The sequence below is a fragment of the Colobus angolensis genome, unplaced genomic scaffold (genome assembly GCF_000951035.1).
Source record: "Colobus angolensis palliatus isolate OR3802 unplaced genomic scaffold, Cang.pa_1.0 Scaffold52, whole genome shotgun sequence".
NCBI classification, from domain to species: Eukaryota; Metazoa; Chordata; class Mammalia; order Primates; family Cercopithecidae; genus Colobus; species Colobus angolensis.
In genome coordinates, this window is record NW_012118710.1 from 3,813,409 (window position 1) to 3,833,632 (window position 20,224).

Sequence of the window (20,224 nt, forward strand, 5' to 3'; positions counted from 1 at the left end):
CTCCTGACCTCGTGATCTGCCCACTCTGGCCTCCCAAAGTGCTGGGATTACAAGCATGAGCCACCGCGCCCGGCCGGAAAGTAACTTTTTAGAGTTCCCAGTGGCCAGAAAAGGAGGAACAGAAGCTTGGCTGCTGTGTTTCCTCTCAAAATCCTGAAGAACACTGTTTATCACCACTTATGCTCCGGTGTCATGCACTGCTTCAGATGAACATGCAGAGCCTTTCCAAAGCTGCTTACACTACCTGAGACTTCTTTAAGAGATGGGGTTTCACTCTGTTGCCTAGGCCAAAGTACAGTGGTAAAATCGTAACTCCCTGCAGCCTCAAACTTCTGGGCTGAAGTGATCCTCCTGCCTCAGCCTCCTGAGTAGCTGGGAATACAGGTGTTAGCCACCAGGCCTCGCTAATTTTTTTTTATTATTTTTATTTATTTATTTATTTTTGAGGTAGAGTTTCACTCTTGTTGCCCAGGTTGGAATGCAATGGCACAATCTCAGCTCACTGCAACCTCCGCCTCCCAAGTAGCTGGTGCTACAGGCATGTGCCACCACGCCCAGCTAATTTTGTATTTTTAGTAGAGATAGGGTTTCACCATGTTGGGCAGGCTGGTCTCAAACTCCTGGCCTCAGGTGATCCACCCACCTCAGCCTCCCAAAGTGCTGGGATTACAAGGCTGAGCCACTGTACCCAGCCATTCATCCTTTCTCTTTTCATCACTCTCTCTTTTCACGAGTTTACCAAGGTTTATTAGAAAAAGAAGCTAATCAGCAAAACTGCTTATAGGACTCAATTATACTCAGGTTGGGTCTAGCAACACGAATACTAGATATGTGTGCAAATTTCTTCTATACAGTTGTTCATAGGAACCCTGAGAAATCTGGGAAGATAATTTGCCACAGCACGTAATAGTCACTATTGGAAGCTCCTCAAACATAAGCATTTCTGACTGTATGATACAGAAACAAACTTTTCAGCATACAAGCCATGATCTATATAAGGCAGGAGTCTGCCTGTCTTATTGATTACAAGTCTAGTTTTTTCCAAAACATACAGTTTTCCCTCTCCATCCTTCCTACCCTCTTCCTTTCTTTTTCTGTATTTCTAAGGAAAAGGAAAGGAATTCTTCATGAGCCAACTCAAGGAAAAAGAGCACACTTGTAGGACAGTCCATGAACTAGCTCTGTGATGCTTTTAAACAGAAGGCTTTTCCAGGACAGGGAGGCAGATGGCTTGGACTGACCCTGCAGGCAGCCTCTGAAAGTAAGAAGAGTATCCCCGCAAGCTGGAAAAAAGTTCTGCCTTCTCTCCCCATATGTTTTTCCCGTTACTTGACTTTTCACAGTCAGCAATCCATTTTCCAATCCTACCACATTCTGAATCAGCATCCCAGAATCACCCAAAACATGACTGACCAGGAGCCCTCCCAGGAAGCACAAAGGGGACGCTCCATGAACTTCCCCTTGAACTTGATTCAAACTCAAACTCTCAGTTCAACTTGTGCTTGGTAAGCCAAGGAACAAGAAGAGGTGGGAGAGAACTGGGTACAGACCGGGATCCTGGGAAAGTCCCCACTGCCATCTCGGTTTTCCCCAACCCCAACAAGGCCACAGCCTGGGAAGAGGCACTTTTACTACTCCCAGAAAACAAAAGAAACCAAACTTACGGTGATCTTGCTGGCTTGGTTCAGGGCTTCAACCCAGTCCTTCATATCTTTCTGGTCATTGGCTTGAAGGAAATATCTCTGAGACAGGGCATTGATAACTACAAAAGCCACAGAAAAGAAGGGAAGATATTCCCGGGTCAGAATACAAGCAACACAACAAGTCTCCACAAAGCTAAGGTATTTGAGGGAGAAAGATGAGTGAACTCCACAAAGCAGAACAAGAAATCTCCCATGATGCTAAGTCATTTCCTTGGGAATTTAGGAAGCCTCAGGCCACACCTGCTCACTCTTTCCCACCTTTAAGAACATCCCATTGGCCACAGGAACAACACCTGACCATGTTAACAGCAGCCTCAGTGCGCTGTTCTGCAGTGATGAGGCTGCTGGTCTGCCGTCAACAAGACACAACTGTGAACCGCATTCTGGCGGTGCTAATGTGTTTACTGTCGTCATGGTATACATAGAATTTTGGACCCATTCTTGGTCTCCACTGGCACAAGTGGTCTGGACTGGGAGTCTTGTCTGTGGTTGGGAAATAGAACAAAGCTTTCCTGAGATCAAATCTGTGACCTTGGCCTCACTCTCAACCTCTTCTTTCCTCTGAGCATTTCATTAGGTCAACAATTTACTTCCAGGTTCATTATTATTACATACATATTTTTTTAGATCTGATAACCACAAAACGTGACAGTCACTTCTGAGCTTAGCTATGAAATTTGCAAGAAATAGAAGAATGAGCGTACCAAAGAAGTTTGAACTAATCTGAAGTGGGGGGAGAGAACAGCTCAAGGGAATATTTTATTCTCTTAGCATAAGCTTGAACTGTAGGAGGTGAGTCTCATGGGGTAGATGCAGAATTCATCCCTTCATTCATTCATTTGACAAATATTTGCTGAGCACCTACTATGCTCTAGGAACCATCTTTAAGTGTTGAGGATACCACAGTGACAAGGCAGAGGAATATCCCTGCCTTTGTAAAACTTACATTCAGGACCACCCCAGACAGGCAATAGAAACTATTTGTTAGCATTTGCTCATAGCACTTAGCACAGTTATGAGAACATAGTAGGAGCCAAGTAACTATCTGATGATGGATTCATTGAATTCACTGACTGCTTCCTGACTTGAGGCACCAGTGCACGGTGACTCTGCTTCCTACACCATCCCCCAACATGTCACTCTTTGGGTAACTGAGACCCTCAACAGAATTCTCCTTCCTTTGTCTTATCCCCTTCCTGGCACTGCCATCTGCCTCTCCTCTGAGTCCTCCATCTTTTCTGAGCACACCATTTCTCAGCTCTAAAATAAGGGTTTGCAGAAACTTCTAGTGGACATTTTGCACCTGCCTTGTGGCATCAAGAAAACTGAAATGCATATGGACAATTATTAAAAGAAATGATGATGGACACTGATACGGTTTGGATCTCTGTCCCCACCCAAATCTGTGTCCCCACCCAATCTCATGTTAAATTATAACCCTCAATGTTGGAGGTGGGGCCAGGTGGGAGGTGACTGGATCATGATGGGTCGTTGGGACGGTTTCTCATGGTTTAACACCATGCCCTGTGCTGTCGTGTCATAATAGTGAGTTCTTGTGAAATTTGGTTATTTAAATGTGCGTAGCACCTCCTCACTCTCTTCCTTGCTTCTCCTCTAGCCCTATAGAGCCTGCAGAACAGTGAGCCAATTAAACTTCTTTTGTTTTTTTTTGAGGTGGACTAGAGTGCAATGGTGCGAAATCAGCTCACTGCAACCTCCACCTCCCAGGTTCAAGAGATTCTCCTGCCTTAGTCTCCCGAGTAGCTGGAATTATAGGCACCCGTCACCATGCCCAGTAATTTTTTTGTATTTTTAGTAGAGATGGGGTTTCACCATGTTGGCCAGGCTAGTCTCACTCCTGATCTCAGGGTGATCCGCCCGCCTCAGCCTCCCAACATACTGGGATTATAGGTGTGAGCCACCAGGCCTGGCCAAACCTCTTCTCTTTTTAAATTACCCAGTCTCAGGTATTTCTTTATAGCAGTTCAAGAACAGACTAATACAGATATGCTAATTATACATTATGTACCCCATGAATATGTACAATTATTGTCAATTAAAAAAAAAAACTAAAACCAAAAAAAGAAAGAAGACAGAAATGTTATTAGTCCCTGGACCTCTGTCCTTATGTTATTAACAACCTTTGCAGCAAGACCAGGGAAAACAATATCACTTGACACCCAGGACCGTCACTGTGATTTAAGTCACTCATTGGCATAGGGTATAGTCACATGTGATCACAGAACTGTCTCCAAGCAAAAGAGGAAGTTGCCATATCAATATTAAACGAGTCCCTCCCCTGGCTCAGTACTTACCAAAGCAAAATGGAGTTTTTGGTTTCTGCTTTGGGGTAGCTATGCTCACCTAAATCAAATAAGAAATAAAAGAAACATGAATATGTTTCTTACAATGTTGAAAATTTCTTATTGTGAAATTTCTCATACATGTAGAGTACAGTAAACATGTCTACATTTTTTAAAAATAATAATTAAATGAAAACCCTGTACTCATCATCCAGATTAAGAAACAGGCATTATCAGTCCTATTTCTTAGAAGCCCTGTGCGTCCCTCCCTGATAGAATCCCCACGCATCAGAGATAACCATTATCTTAAGGTCTGTTCATCTTTACAAACAGACTTTTGTTTATTATTTATTTATTTATTTATTTATTTAGAGATAGGCTCTCTCTCTGTCACCCAGGCTGGAGTACAGTGGTGCAATCATAGCTCACTGCAGCCTCCAACTCCTGGGCTCAAGTGATCCTCCAGCCTCCACCTCCTGGCTAATTTTTTTTAAAATGCCCCTGTGCCTCGCTAATTTTTTTAAAAAAGAAAAATATTTGCAGAAACAGGGTCTTGCTATGTTGCCCAGGCTGGTCTCAAACTCCTGGGCTCAAGCAATCGTCCCACCTCAGCCTCCCAAAGTGTTAGGATTACAGGCATGAGCCACTGCGCCCAGCTCCAAAAAGACTTTTAAAAGCCACTAAGTCCTGACGGAAACCTATCCTGGCCTCATTCACACTAGCAAGATTCCACTCCTCCCCTCCTCTTTCATCCGCCAACCCTCTCCCTAAATCATTCTCCAAGCTAAAGGCAATATTGCCACAAATGCATGGATTCCAATCAGAACGCTCAGAGAGACGAAGCAGCAGGCTGCAGACTGCACTCAGACACAAGGAACAATTGCCTCTGCATCTGCCCTGATGGCCTAACCATGAAAATAAGCACCTTCCAGGTGCCCAGAGAGGGGCTGATGGAATCGGAGAACATGCCCACACATCTCAGGGAAGGGCATGAAATAGAGGAAGTATTACTACACCTCCTGTTGCTGCATTTCATCTTGCTCTGGCAATCCTACCCCTGGCACGTACACTCCTGAGTATCTGCGTATGTGAACTCACATCATTCAGGCTCAAATAAAAGAAAAAAAAAAGCAACTCACATTCCACCACATGGCCACAAAGATTAGGGACAATCTTTGATGGAGGCTGAGACTCCCCGGAGCCAGCCTCCACCGCTGGGCCTCTAAAGAGACAGTCACCTTCCCATGGGTCCTAGGCCAGGGACTATTCACATGATGTCACAGTCCTCCCCTGGATACCATTCTCTCCATCCCTTTCCAGCCAAGGGTATTCTTCGATGTGTCCTCACCTAGGGGCTCCAGGAGTTGTTCCCACTTTATTTTATTTGTTTGTGGGTGTTTTTCGGTTTTCTTTCTTTGAGACAGGAAGCTGGAAGATTACTTGAGCCCAGAATGAGACCCTATCTCATTCTGTCACCCAGGCTGGAGTGCAGTGGCGCAATCACAGCTCACTGCAGCCTCGACTGCTCAGGCTCAAGTGATCCTTCCACCTCACCCTCCTAAGAAGCTAGACGACAGGTGTGTGCTACCACACCCAGCTAATTTTTCTATTTTTTTTTAGAGATGGGGTCTCGCTAAGTTGTCAAGGCTGGTCTCAACCTCCAGGCCTCAAGTGATCCTCCTGCCTCAGCCTCACAAAGTTCTGGGATTATAGGCATGAACCACCACAACCAGCTGGCTCCTACTGTAATGGGCAGCGTTATCAGAAGCCAGGTGCTAAAGAAAAAGTCCTGAATTGAAATTAAAGTCTCTTCCTGGCTGACAGCAGTTAGGGTCTAACAATGACTGACTCACCAGTCTGTCTAGGTTCTTACTCTTGGCTGTATGTTCTTGCTATACACCTGCCCAGATTCCTTAACCAAAATTAATATTGCCCCAAATAAATGGGAACTGAGGTAGCATTTTATAAAAGATCAAAAGAAGATCAGGCAGTCAGAGACAGAGAGTCTCAAATGACAGGTGTTGAAGCTGAATGACCTCCACTTCCTGTTCTATCAAATAAAGGATCATAATGCCATGTTTTCATAGGGTTAACAAAAGGGTTAAATATGATAGTGCAGGTAAGACAGCTATTCCTCCACAAAGAATCTGCTCAACCCAGGAGGGATTATTTATAGCTTTTGATACCTCATTTCCTTTAAAGCCTCACTCCACACATCAATACAGGCGGTGTCCCGCCTGGAACTGTGGGCAAAACGCTGAGGGCCATGAGTTTCTCTGGGCTTGCAAAACTGTATGCAACCTGAAAACCTGGCCTCCTACATACAAAGTGAAGATGCTATATCTAGTGTTAATAAATGTCTACATAACATTATATCAACCTCCCTGACAATTATTTAAATTCGTACAAGATATTACATCAAGTAAACGTCATTAATTTTTCAATGAAACATTAAAAATTTTTCATTTGAAAATAACTGGTACCAGGCCGGGCACAGTGGCTCACACCTGTAATCCCAGTAGTTAGGGAGGTCACAGCGGGTGGATCACTTGAGGTAAGGAGTTCGAGATCAGCCTGATCAACATGGTGAAACCCTGTCTCTACTAAAAATATAAAATTAGCTGGGTGTGGTGGCACATGCCTGTAATCCCAGCTACTTGGGAGGCTGAGGCAGGAGAATCACTTGAACCTGGGAGGCAGGGGTTGCAGTGAGCCGAGATCCCATTGCACTCCAGCCTGGATGACAGAGTGAGATTCTGTCTGAAAAAAAAAAAGATACTTTAGATTTTCTTAGCTCACAAGAATCCTTTTGAGTGTGTGCAAGATGACTGCCCAGAAATTAGAGCCAGTTACAAACTGGATGAGTTGCTCAGAGCCAAATCATTCCAAAAGTAAAATGATTAAAATCCTTTCAAATATTTTATATATATATATATATATATATATATATAATGGCCAATTATATTTAATAAAGGATGTGCATTTCAAGATGTGAGGTGGAAGCCATAGAGCCTAAGAAAGACCTAAAAAATGAAAATCTGAGCAAAAGTAAACCCACTTATCCCAAGTTCGGACACAGAGGATCCAAATTCCTCTGTGTGTGAACTCACAGGTAAGAGGACGCTGGTGGCTCCTTAACACAATAGCCCAGGCTCCTAGGCATCTTGCTTCCTGGATTTCTGACCCCCAGCCCCCCATTCAATCTGGACCATGGCGTAGGCTTCTGTCCCGCTTACACCTGAGTGTTGATCTGTCAGTAATTCATTTTCTTGCTTTGGCCCTCGGCATCCACATTCCTGCAGTCCTCTGGTCCGTAACTCCTAGTTGTTCTGCCCCAATCTCAGAATAATCCTGACCACAGCAGAACTGTGTTTGGCCATCCCAGCCCTCAGAACCCACCTATCTCATGTCTCCCCTTCTACTTCCAGCTTTATTTATTTATTTATTTATTTATTTAAGACACAGTCTTGCTGTGTCGCCCAGGCACTGGAGTGCAATGGTGCGATCTCGGCTCACTACAATCTCTGCCCCTCCTCCGGCTTCAAGTGATGCCTCAGCCTCCCAAGTAGCTAGGACTACAGGCACCCACCGCCACACCTGGCTAATTATTTGTATTTTTAGTAGAGATGGAGTTTCGCCATGTTGGCCAGGCTGGTCTGGAACTCCTGACCTTAGGTGATCCGCCCACCTCAGTCTCCCAAAGTGCTGGGATTATAGGCATGAGCCACCATGCCTGGCTTTTTTTTTTTTTTTTTAAGAGATGGGGTCTTGCTCTGTCTCCAGGCTGGAGTGTGGAGGTGCAATCATGGCTTATTCAGCCTCAAACTTCTGGGCTCCAGCGATCCTCCGAACTCAGCCTCCCAAGTAGCTGGGACTATAGGCACTCACCACCATGCTCAGCTAATTTTTATTTTTTAATTTTTTTTTGTAGAGACTGGGTCTCGCTATCTTACCGAAACTGGTCTTGAACTCCTGGCCTCCCTGAGTGCTGGGATTACAGGCATGAGCCACTGTGCCCAGTCTACTTCCAGCTTTAGAAGGACATTGAAAAGCTGGGTACTCCAAGACCCTTTCTGGCTTATTAGGAGAATTGCCTTTTCTCTGAAAAACTCTTATTTGTCACTGACTAGAGAGAGCACCACAGGCAGACAGTTTTCACTGCTTGGATAACAAATGCTCATTTTGACTACAACTGATTCGTCAGCCTGTGCCGTGAGAATGTTACCCATGGGTTTATTATGGGAACTGGAGCCTTCAAAGAGACAGTCTGGCTTCGTGTTTGTTTTCCTCTGTTTATCCAGTTTTGGTTAGAAGGCATGTGAGAGTGCACTCATGAGTGCATGGGTGTACAACCATCATTGGCCTCATGCCTAATGGCTTACCAACTCATTGCTGAATTAACAGCATCGGTTCTAGTTCTGCCCTGATTGGCTCATTGCAAGGGTAAGACCCTCAATGTCTCCGATCAGCTTCACAATAGGTGAAGCCAGAGTAAAAACGCTATTCCTCTTTGCCACAGAGTGGCAAAAGAGGACAATGAAATGATTTCTACCTGTTGTTGAGTGCCACGGAAAGAAAGGCCAAGGTGGGGCCAGCCACAGTGGCTCCCACCTATAATCCCAGCACTTTGGGAGGCTGAGGCAGGCGGATCACCTGAGGTCAGGAGTTTAAGACCAGCCTGGTCAACATGGTGAAACCCCATCTCTACTAAAAATTCAAAAATTAGCCGGGCATGGTGGCACAAACCTGTAATCCCAGCTACTCAGGAGGTTGAGGCAGGACAATCACTTGAACCCAGGAGGCAGAGGTTGCAGTGAGGCAAGACTGCACCATTGCACTCCAGCCTGGGTGAGAGAGTGAGACTTTGTCTCAAATAAAAAAAAAAAAGAAAGGAAGGCAAGGAGGAAATCTAACTTATCATGGAGAAGTGGTGGCTTTGCCTCCTCTCATGAAGAGGTGTGGCTGCAGGCGGGTGAGGTCACCCGACCGTCTGACTCCAGTGAGGCCACCAAGGTACAGCCATCCACACAGTCGAGGTGGCCACAGCTGAGGCTCTGCACAGCAGTGGTTGCCTGGTGGGTCCTGTGAACACCCCAGCAGCGAGCAGAGGTCAGGGATGTGAGCAAAGAGTGGGCACAGGTCCCCCATAGAGTGACGCAGACAGGGCTGCTCCACAGCTCAACAGACTCTCAGGAACTTGTGCTTATCAGATCAAACACAGACCACAGGAGCTGCAAGCTCGTCAGCGGCCAGGCATGGCTAGGGCCAGCCCCACCCTGTCTGCCCATGGCCGGAAGAGGAGCTGGGGCCCCTCTGGCAGAAGCAGTGGTAGCAAAACAAGGTCTCCTACTCTGCTGCAGCCTCTGCCCTGGTATCTGGGGATGACCTTGCCCCATGAGGTGGCATCAGAAGCAGGGGAATAGCAGCCACCTACACGGGATAGGGGTCTCTGGACCAGCTTCAGGAGGTCAATGGGCTCCCTGAAATTATAGGCAAAAGCAAGGTGTGTCCATACACTTATGCATTTACCTGGAGAAGGCATCCATGAATTTCATCAGCCTTGAAAAAGGATCCATCATCCCCCACAAGTTCTTTCTGAGAGGTGTCTGAAAGCAAGGCCCTGACAACTGGGACACAGCTGGGGGTGGGACAGTGGGGTTGGCTGTGCAGCTGGTGAGGTGGAGGCAGGGGTCAAAGGGCAGCTTTAATTGTTTTCTAGTTTGCTAAGAACTGTTTCTGTTGCCATCGATGCTCTGGATGACATCCAATCATCACTTTCATCTCTGTCTCTCCAAAGGACCAGGGCCAGACGCCCTTCCTCATCTTCCCAACACCAGCCCTCAGCAGACAGCAGAGAAGCACACACCCTAAACAGACAGCCCACATGCTGCCCTCTGGCCAGGCCACCTGACACGGTGGCAAGTGCTTTCCTCCAGGATGGAATACCTAAGGGTTAACAAGTAATGACCTGGAATGCAGAACTGGAGAGTCCAGCGCCTCCATGGCTAAATGTCATCCTGGGAAAACCCCCTGCTTTCTGGCAGGGAGTCAGGCAGGAGTTAAAGGCTCTGAGCTCTGTGTAACCCGACCCAGTGGCAGCTGTGGGTTTTGCAAAATGCCCACCCAGCCCTGCCTTTCTCAGGAAAGGACTAAACAGCAGGTCACCCTTTCTAAATGAGGCAGCCTCCAAGGCTGAGAACTCTAAAACCCTCATCTGAGCTGCATTTATAAATCATGATTCAGCAGGAGACTGAATTCATTCTTCCCCAACCAAAAAAAAAAAAAAAAGTCTTCCCAAACCCTCTCACACAGGAGAGGGTTTCAGTTTTCCTTTATTACTGCGAGGTTCTCTGCTCCTCTGCTCTCAATTCTCCATCTTCGACCCTCCTGGAGAAATGACCTCAGGAGCTCTCAGCAAGACAAGGACAAGCCAGGGAGGGCGGGCAGGCCTGGGCCTCTGGCTGCTCTGGCCTGGGCAGACAGCCACATTTCTCACCACAAGGCATGCACAAATTGCGGGCAGCTGTGCTAGCAAGGCTGGACTTGAAAAGGCCCTTCCCCCTTCCCTGAGGTCATTCTCTCCCTCTTTAATCCACCCTGACGCTGCCCTGCATCTTGTGCCTTTGTACCGAGCTGTGTCTGCCTGACTCTGCCTGCACACCACAGGCACAGGGGCCGGCTGCCCCTCCAGCCAAGGGTGTCCTCTCCTCCAGAGTCCCCCAGTCCCCTTCAGGTTCATCTCCTGACCCGCCAGGGTGCAAGGCTCCCAAAGCTTGTTACGAGATGGAGCTAGTAGACCCTTGGCTCAGGGCCCCCCAGGCCTCAAGCCCCTGAGGATGAAAGGGGATGCACAGGGCAGAAGAGGCTCCCAAGAGGCCTGCAGTGCGGGTGTGTGGGGAGCACAGGACTTCCGAAACCTCAGTGCTGGCGGGGTGCCACCTGGCTCTCCTCACTGTACAAAGAGTTCCTCTTTCTGGGGAGGCTCTAAATCTCCCGGCCTTTTTATCACTGCTGCATCACAGGTCAGCAGTGGTGCCTGCTCCAGGGAGGGGCCACTAATAGAAGCTGAATTCAGCAGTTACATGTGGGCACCGTTAACCAGTCCCCACCCCAGCTCTCAGCACAAGAGACGGCCTGCTCCTTCTGTACAAACTGGACTGGGGGTGACCTGGCAGCCACCTGCCCCAACCCCCAGCAGTTATCTGGCTGCTGAATGTCTTCCTGGCAATCTGAGTAGCTTCTCAGGGCCTTCTTAGCCATCCCTCCACAGTAATCCTGTCCAGGTGAATGGTAAAATTCCAGTGAAGCCCCAACACTTTCTGTTTGACTGTGCCCTTTGAGAGAATCCTTCACAGTTGCTGGATTTTTGGTGATTGTTTTCATGTTCTCTTTCGTCTCAATTACAAAAAAGGTCATGGGTCATGTTCCACCCCTACCCCAGTTCCTCCACCACATAATACCTCCTGTGCAGGAGCTGAGAGCATTATGGATTGATGTCTTCAAGGAGTAAGAGGCTGTAGGTCCACCCTCCAACAACTTGCTAACTACATACCTCTACAGCCACCCATCAGCAGCTAAGCTTCCATAGGCAGTGTGTGGGGTCAGAGGAGCATTTCAATACCATGCAACATCCCAAAATACTAATGCCCAAAGGACTGGACACTTTCCCTTGCTTGGAAACCAGATCCACTTACAGAGTATGAATTCCCAGAGTTCCAGGTCAACATTACCTTCGAGATGTAGGTCAGCTGCAAAGCTCCAACAGCTCCTGCCCCCATTGCCAGATTCTGAAAGACACATAATTTTCATTTTAAGAAGGCTGTGGAAACAGCACCAACAGACAGAAGACCAAGATTCTAGCTCTGTTTATGTCACTTCCCTGGCAACACTGAGCAAGGTACTCAACCATTCTTTAACTTGCATTCCTCACCTGTGAAACAGTGATGATAATTCCTGGATAATGATTCAGGATTCCTGATGGAAACCTGTGACATTAGCATTACCCTCAAGCCTTATCTATTATAAAGAAATACTCTAGTACAGTGTTAAAAGTATGTGCTCCGGTTGGGCATAGTGGTTCATGCCTGTAATCCCAGCACTTTGGAAGGCCAAGGTGGGAAGATCACTTGAGGCCAGGAGTTTGAGACCAGTCTGGATAATATATTAAGACCCCATCTCTACAAAAATTTTAAAAATTAGCTGGGTGTGGTGGCTCACACTTGTAGTCCCAGCTCCATGGAAGGCTGAGTTGGGAGGACTGCTGGAGTCCAGGAGATGGAGGCTGCAGTAAGCCATGTTCATGCCACTGCACAACACAGCACACCCTATCTCTAAAGAAAAAAGAAAAAAAAAAGCATAAGCTCCACTGTGAACAAGTTCCTTAACCACCAAGCCTCAGCTTTTCCTTCTGTGAAACAGGGATAATAGCACCTACCTCATAAGAAAGCTGTAAAAATGAGTTAATACATTTAAGAAGGCCAGGCACAGTGGCTCACATCTGTAATCCCAGCACTCTGGGAGGCTGAGGTGGGAGTATCACCTCAAGTCAGGAGTTTGAGACCAGCCTGGACAACATGGCAAAACCCCATTTCTGCTAAAGATATAAAGCCCCAGCTTGGTGGCTCGCACTTGTAGTCCCACCTACTGGGGAAGCTGAGGCAGGAGAATTACTTGAACCTAGGAGGTGGAGGTTGCAGTGAGCCGAGATCTCATCACTGAACTCCAGCCTGGATGAAAGAGTGAGACTCCATCCCCCCAAAATAAAAAAATACATAAATACATTTAAGAGCACTTGGAATTGTCCTGTATGTAGAAGGCTCTCAGCAAGTGTGAGCTGTTACAGTTTTTGCGTGTGCCCTGAGATCTCACTGACTCTGTCCTGTTTTATGCCAGTTCAACTTTTTTTATAATACATAGGATACAAACTCATGCAATATAGAAATAAAAAATATATGTATCTGTTCAGCCCACCTGATAGGGCTGTTATGAGGAGCAAAGGAAAGGTGTCTGTACAGTATAAAACATGAAGTGAATGCATTATCACGACAGCAGGAGACTCACGGGCACCAATGACAATATGCTCTACCCTGGCACACCATCTTTGGCTTTCTATTGTCCCCATTGGCAGGGATGAAGCAGCGAAAACCCAGGGCAGTTCCATGCCAGAGTCACGGTCAAGGTCAGAAATCACAGCTGTGGGGCTTCGAATGCAGACCATTCCCCTATGAATCTGAGACTCCGTGCACAGCTCCTGCTGACCTCTTAAATTGTTGTCAAGAAAAATCTCTGAAGTCTCCATTACCTGGGGTCCTCTCAAAGCAATAAAAGAAGGTGAATCTTGGATAACGGGAATTTAGTAAATTTACCTAAGAATTATCAATTAAATGACCTATCTGGAGACAGCCTTAAGAAGTGTCTCAGGTAGACCAGGCATGGTGGCTCACACCTGTAATCTCAGCACTTTGGGAGGCTGGGGCGGGAGGACTGCTTGAGACCAGGAGTCTGAGACCACCCTGGCCAACATAGTGAAACCCTGTCTCTATAAAAACACTACATATTTTTTTCTTCTTCTTCTTTTCTGTAAATGTCTCCTCAGGTGGTAGGTAAGAGTCCTTCTAACCCCAGCTATCTAAATTGACATATGTCGTTTGAAGCAAATTCAAGCAAGAAAATGGACGGGGATAATACCACAAAAGAAGTATTCTCAGAACCCGAGAATCTTAGAGCGGGGGACCTAGAAAAGACTAAAAGACTCTGCACTCCATGTTCTTCCCTTCGCCAATGAGGCAGTAGGCTAAGAGCTGCCTCTCACAGCCAGATTGCCATGTCAACTGTGGACAGTCTGATTTACACTTCTATTTACACATTTTTTTCAGCAACATAGCGACTGCTTTTCGTTTTGTTTTTGTTTTTGTTTTTCAGGAAACCTCTATTGGGTAGGGAGAGAGAGGCCTTGTAGCCCTTAAATCAGAGTCCATATAGGAGCCCCAGCTCCCAAAAGGCAATGAGAACTGCTCTGGGCAAAGACACCACGCTGCCCAACGTCAGACTTACAGAGGGAGACCAACGGGCTCCAGGGACACAGGGAAACGCAGGACTCTGCTGGGGACTAAGGGTCCACCACCCTGACCCCACTTTGCAGTTTAGAAAGTGGCTTGTGATTGAGGGGATTTGTCCAAGGTCACCTAATTGGTGGCAAAGCCTAAACCAAAGCTGACTTTCAATGCAGTGCCCTGGAAGTGGCATGGGATAATTTTAAAAGCTTGAGCTGTTGGAATTCTAACTGTGATATTAACACTCTGTAACCATAGGCAAGTCTCTTTACCTATAAAGCGGAGATGCTAAACCCTGTTTCATAGGGTAGTGGGGAGAATTCCATGGAAAAACACGAGAGGGCCCACCCCTTCCTATTGGAGTCCCAATCCCCCTCCCACAGCGCTAATTACAAGATTCAAATGCCAAGTCTCAGGGCTGCTGTTGCACAACACACTCTCCTCACCCCAAACCACAGCCCAGCGGCCTCAGGAGTCCTAGCCTGAATTATGAGTGATGAAGTGGGATTTGGGGAACCATTCAGACGCTAACCCACATGGAACGACAACTATGAGCTGATCAGGTTTCAACTACTTCATCTCCTCTGTCCCTCGGGGGCTGCTCCACCCTCTGTCCCGGCCTCCCTGGCAGTTCTCCCTATTCAGAAGAGAAAGAGGCCGCAGCAGCTGCTCTCCAGGCCCAGGGACCCCAGGGGGAAGGGCAGGGGTCCTCACCCCTTCACCCACACCCCACCCACAGTCTGCTCCTGGGCTCAACTGTACGTCCTCTACACCAGGAGAAGCCAGGAAAATCTGACGCATGTCTGATGCTGCCTCCCTCCCACCTTCCTCCCCATCCAGGGGAAATGGGAGATGTGGGAGAAAATAGCCCCAGGATCCTTGAGGCTTGATCCAAAGTGACACTCAGTGTCCACTCCAGTGACTGGACATAGATGAACGGTGACAGCTGACTGCCAGGGTGACACATCAGCAGCCCCAGGAAGGTGCTTTCTGATCAAGGAAGACAGAGCGGGGATGCCTGAGCTGAGGGCCTGGGCAGCCAGGTGTCAGGGCAGCAAGGCCAAGAAACAGCACCTAGGGAGGGGCAGGGGATCAGAGCTGGGGAGGGGAGTCCACTCAAGCTGTCCCCCGTCTTCCCTGGCCATAGTTCAGACTCCTCTAGGAAAAGGACAAACTCAAGACTCGCCTCCCCAAAGCCTGAACTGACTCCAGCCTGCCCTGACCTCCCCTCTCTCTGGGATTTAGGCACACAAATCCTTCTCCAACTTTGGTTCACACCAGAATCTCCTGGAGAGCTTGTTTTCAACACCCCAAGAATGGCCAGGTGCAATGGCACACACCTGTAATCCCAACACTTGGGGAGGCTGAGGTGGGAGTATCACTTGAGGCTAAGGGTTCGAGACCAGCCTGGGCAACATAGCAAGACTCTGTCTCTACAAAAAGTAAAATAAAGAAATTAGCCAGCTGCGGTGAGCTATGATCGTGTCACTGCACTCCAGCCTGAGTAACACAGCAAGGCCCTGACTCTATTTATTAAAAAGAAAACAGAGATTAAAAAAAAACAAAACAAAACCCATGCTCAAGCTTCCCCCACAGAACACTGAATGAGAACTAAATGGAATGTGGTCAGAGCATGGACATTTTAAAAATGCTCCCACGTGATCCCTAAACAGGCCGAAGTTTAAGAACAGCCGGTCAACAGGACAAAATCTAGCCGTGGACTCTGTATCTGGAGTATGTTTTTCTGAGAGTTTGGGTCTCTTCCTACTGGACGGAAGCACACAAAGGTCATGAGTAGAATCTTACTGCTTTACAGAGGGAACTCCTTAATTTTTAAATAAAAAAAAATTTGCATGGTGGTGAAGTTCCCAACCAGTCCATACAAGCCCACCGAGTTCATCAAGTATTGGAAGACCAATGCAGCTCTGCCCACCACTGGCAAACAGCATTTCCTTGTGACATCTCCCAGGTTCCAACTTGGGGGTCACTTCAGTTTGCAGTTCCCACGACCTAGGCAAGGCCTCTGTGGGACAGGAATCAGGATCAGGTAGAAGAGGCAGGAAAGGACTGAACCCCAATGAAAAGGGGGTCAAAAATGTAGGGGCAGAGTTGAAGAATGGGTCACAGGGAGAAGGACAGGAAGCATCAAGATGAAGGCATCTGACCAGATACAAAGTGGAGCCAGTGGGTGGTGGGAATGAAGTTCTGGAGGGCTGCTTATGTGAATCACCTCGGGAGATATCTTTTATTTATTTATTTATTTTGAGATGACTCCGTTGCCCAGGTTGGATATGCAGTGGCATGATCTCGGCTCACTGCAACCTCTACCTCCCAGGTTCAAGCAATTCTTGTGCCTCAGTCTCCCAAGTAGCTGGGATTACAGGCATGCACCAAACACGCCTGGCAAATTTATGTATTTTTAGTAGAGATGGGGTTTCACCATATTGGCCAGGCTGATCTCGAACTCCTGACATCAGGTGATCCACCCGCCTTGGCCTCCCAAAGTACTGGAATTACAGGCATGAGTCACCATGTCTCCTGGCTACCTTGGGAGATTTCTAAACAAACTAAGACATATGCTTCATCCTCAGGGTTTGAACTGGTCTGGGATAGGGCCCAGACACCTGCCTGTTTCCAGAGCTCCCAAGGGATTCCATGTGCCTCCAAGTTGGAGGTCATGGCTGTAGGCACCAGCTGGTCCTGCTAACTCTGCCCTAGAGACACAGCAGCTGGTAAGAGAAAAGGCCACGCCAGCCAGTAGCCCACAGAGTCACCCTGGCTGCTGCACCAGCAGCCAACAGAGAGGAGGGAGGAAAGGTAGGAGAGAGAGAGGAAGAGGGAATGGAGATTCCCATGCCGTGCCGTGTCTGGCTGGCAGCGATCCCACATGAGGATGTCTACAAGTCAGGAGTGGTCTGTACACTTGTTGGACTTCTAAATTTTGTGGAACCACATAGGGCACAGGGCAGGTTCCTGTAAAAAGACAGGAACCTGGTTTTAGGCTGGACGCAGTGGCTCACGCCTGTAATCCCAGCACTTTGGGAGGCTGAGGCAGGGGGATCACCCAAAGTCAGGAATTCGAGACCAGCGTGGCCAACATGGTGAAACCCCATCTCTACTAAAAGTATAAAAAATTAGCTGGGCATAGTGGCATGTGCTTGTAATCCCAGCTACTTGGGAGGCTGAGGCACGAAAACTGATTAAGCCCCGGAGGCGAAGGTTGCAGTGAGCCGAGATCATGCCACTGCACTCCAGCCCAGCCAACAGAGCCAGACTCCATCTCAAAAATAAATAAATAAATAATAAATAAATGTGGTTTTATGAAGACAATGCCAGTACCTTCCTTTTTGCTCAAGAGTTCTTCTGCCACTAAGGTCCTTGAAGGAGCCAGTTCCCTAGGAGGGGAAAATATATGGCTTATTCTTCTCCGTCACCAAGGAAGCAGCTGAGGTGTCCATACAGGGATGTGGCACACCTCCCACGTTAATCCTTTTTCTAGCAACAGCAGTATTTCTTGTTGAAGGAGAAATTTTTACCCATGTGACTTCTACTCCCTTCCCCCTCTTCCAGTGAGAGTCACAAAGAACACAGAAATGACCAGAAGACCCAACTATTGATCCATAAACTCACAGCATGTCAGCACTCAAAGGTCCTGTGCATACCTCTTCATTCACCACACATGAGTCCTCTAAGGCTCAACTGGGGGAAGTGACTTCCTTAGGGAGCCAAATGAAGACAGAGCTCAAACTTCTAACATCAATCTGGTGCTTTGGCAAAGAAACAGCCTGAGAAAGAAAGAAGGAAACTGACATATATTTAGAAATTATGATGTGCCAGGCATGCTGCTAGGCACCTTCACATGTGGTCGCCTAATCCTAACAATCCCATTTCACAGATGAAGAAACTAAGGATGAGGTTGGTGAAGGAACCTGCCCTAGGTCACACAGGCAGCAAGCAGAGGAGTCAGCATTCAAGCACAACGCTTTCTGATTCCCAAATCCCATGCACTTTCCTTTAGGCCCTCCATCTCCCATGAGACATTATCTAAGAGCTGATTATCAACGAAAGGTAAATACAAGAGCAGGACCAGCAGGGTTACACCAAAAGAGGCCCAGTGTCATTGCCCAAGCTGGGCAGGGCAGAAACTTGTCCAACTGGCTCTTGGGTGCCAAACTCCAATAGACCAGGGATTCAGAGCAGGAAGGGGGAAGGAAGGAGAGATGCTGGTGCCATCTGACCTTCTCTTACAGGCCCCTGGAGTGTCCAGCAGACAGTAAAAAGCAGCTAGCAGGAGAAGGAGGGAGGGGACGTCCCTGGTAGTCCCAGAGCTAGGGCATGAGCTGACATGGCTGTTTGTGAGCTAAAATCATAACTCAGCCACCAAAAGCCACGGCCATCTAGACTCACAGAAAAGAATGTGCCTGCAGAGGGGGTACAGCTCGGAGTAGACACTTGAATGTAGGAGAACGGTGTGACAGGATTGGGAAGGAGGAGCATAGCTGTCGCTGCCCCACATTCCAAAGCCCTTACCCTGACAGGAGCAACCAAAGCAGGGGAGCCAAGCGAATCCCAGTCATCAGGTGACCTGGGCCGTGGCTCTGCCTGCTGCTCTGAGGCCAAACACCTCTCCTCCTCTCTGCCCTGTAGGTCCACTGGCTGATGCTAACACAGGGACACATGACATGCTGATAGCTACTCTCCCCATTCCCCAGTTCAAAGTGTGTATTTAATCTTTCCCTTCAGGAGAAGTCGATTCTGTATCATCCTCTGCTGCGTGGGCTTAATGTTTTCATTCTATTACTTGGATGTCGATTTCTTATTGACAGACACCGGTATCAGCTTTAGACAGGATAAGTTTCATTGTGTGTTAAGTCTCTCAGCCACGCCCCCCATTCCCTTTATTTCCGTCTTCCAACTCTGGTGACAGAGACTTAAAGACCAGGTCAGGCCGGACGCAGTGATTCATGCCTGTAATCTCAACAGTTTGGGAGGCCAAGGTGGGTGGATCACTTGAGGTCAGGAGTTTGAGACCAACTTGGCCAACAAGATGAAATCCTGTCTCTACTAAAAATACAAAAATTAGCTGGGTGTGGTGGTGCACACCTGTAATCCCAGTTACCCAGGAGGCTGAGGTAAGAGGATCACTTGAACTCGGAAGGCGGAAGTTGCAGTGAGCCGATTGCACCATTGCACTCCAGCCTGGGTGACAGAGTAAGTGAGACTCCATCTCAAAAAGAAAAAAAAAAAAAAAAAGACCAGGTCAGAGGCCTGGGCTTCAGATAATCTCCTGGGCACATGGGTCTCAACTCTGACTGCTGGCCACTTAAATGGTTCTAAAGCTGTAAACTCAATAAGCCAACTCCATCAGCCCTTTCTTCAATCCAGCCTCAAACTCAATGTCATTTCCCCACCACCTTCTAATCAGTTTCCCTCTCCCCTACCCAATCTCTGTCAGTAATTCCACCTCCTCTCCCCAGTCAACCAGATACTAAACTTTCAAACATTCTTCCCTCATGTGGCCTCTAAACCTGCCCCCTACCCAACTCCATGCCCACCACCTCAGGCATATCAGGAAGCTCCGTGACAAATCCCCAGCTGTCATCTCCAGCTCCAGCTCTCCCCACTTCGCCATCCATCCCGATGTCCTGGCCAGAACAAACTTTCTTAACAGATAACATCTGTAGTACTTTAAAGCTCATCAAAGCATTTTCACATATATTATTTACTCTTCACAACAACGTCACAGGTGGCGATCACTGATATCATTACCATATATTGTGGATGATGACAGGAGGCTCAAAAAATGGATGTTTCCTTAATGAATATATTCATCATGTTGCCCTGTGCTCAATTGATATAACTAATAAAACTGGTCTCTGAAGCAAAATCTAATATGAACCCCTCTCCCAAACATGCAATAACCTCCTTTGCCTTAGAGACACAATTTAGATAATAAATTAATAAAATGACTTTTTTTGAGACAGGGTCTTGCTCTGTAATTCAGGCTGGAGTACCCCGTCCTGATCACAGCCTCTAACTCCTGAGCTCAAGTGATCCTCCCACCTCAGCCTCCCAAGTACCTGGGACTACAGGCATATGCCACCACGATTGATTTTATATTTTATTTTATTTTAGAGACACAATTTAGATAATAAATTAATAAAAT

The 20,224-nt window shown here is 47.4% G+C and overlaps 1 protein-coding gene across 1 annotated transcript in view; it reads right to left on the minus strand.

Moving 5' to 3' along the window:
* Nucleotides 1-20,224, minus strand: part of PLEKHA2 (pleckstrin homology domain containing, family A (phosphoinositide binding specific) member 2) — a 71,514-nt gene that overhangs the window by 24,635 nt on the left and 26,655 nt on the right. Inside the window, exons 3-5 of the mRNA XM_011960678.1 lie at nt 11,737-11,793; nt 4,019-4,067; nt 1,665-1,762 (exon numbers count right to left, since the gene is read on the minus strand). Coding sequence (XP_011816068.1) covers nt 1,665-1,762; nt 4,019-4,067; nt 11,737-11,793 — 204 coding nt within the window. The remainder of the gene's footprint in view (nt 1-1,664; nt 1,763-4,018; nt 4,068-11,736; nt 11,794-20,224) is intronic.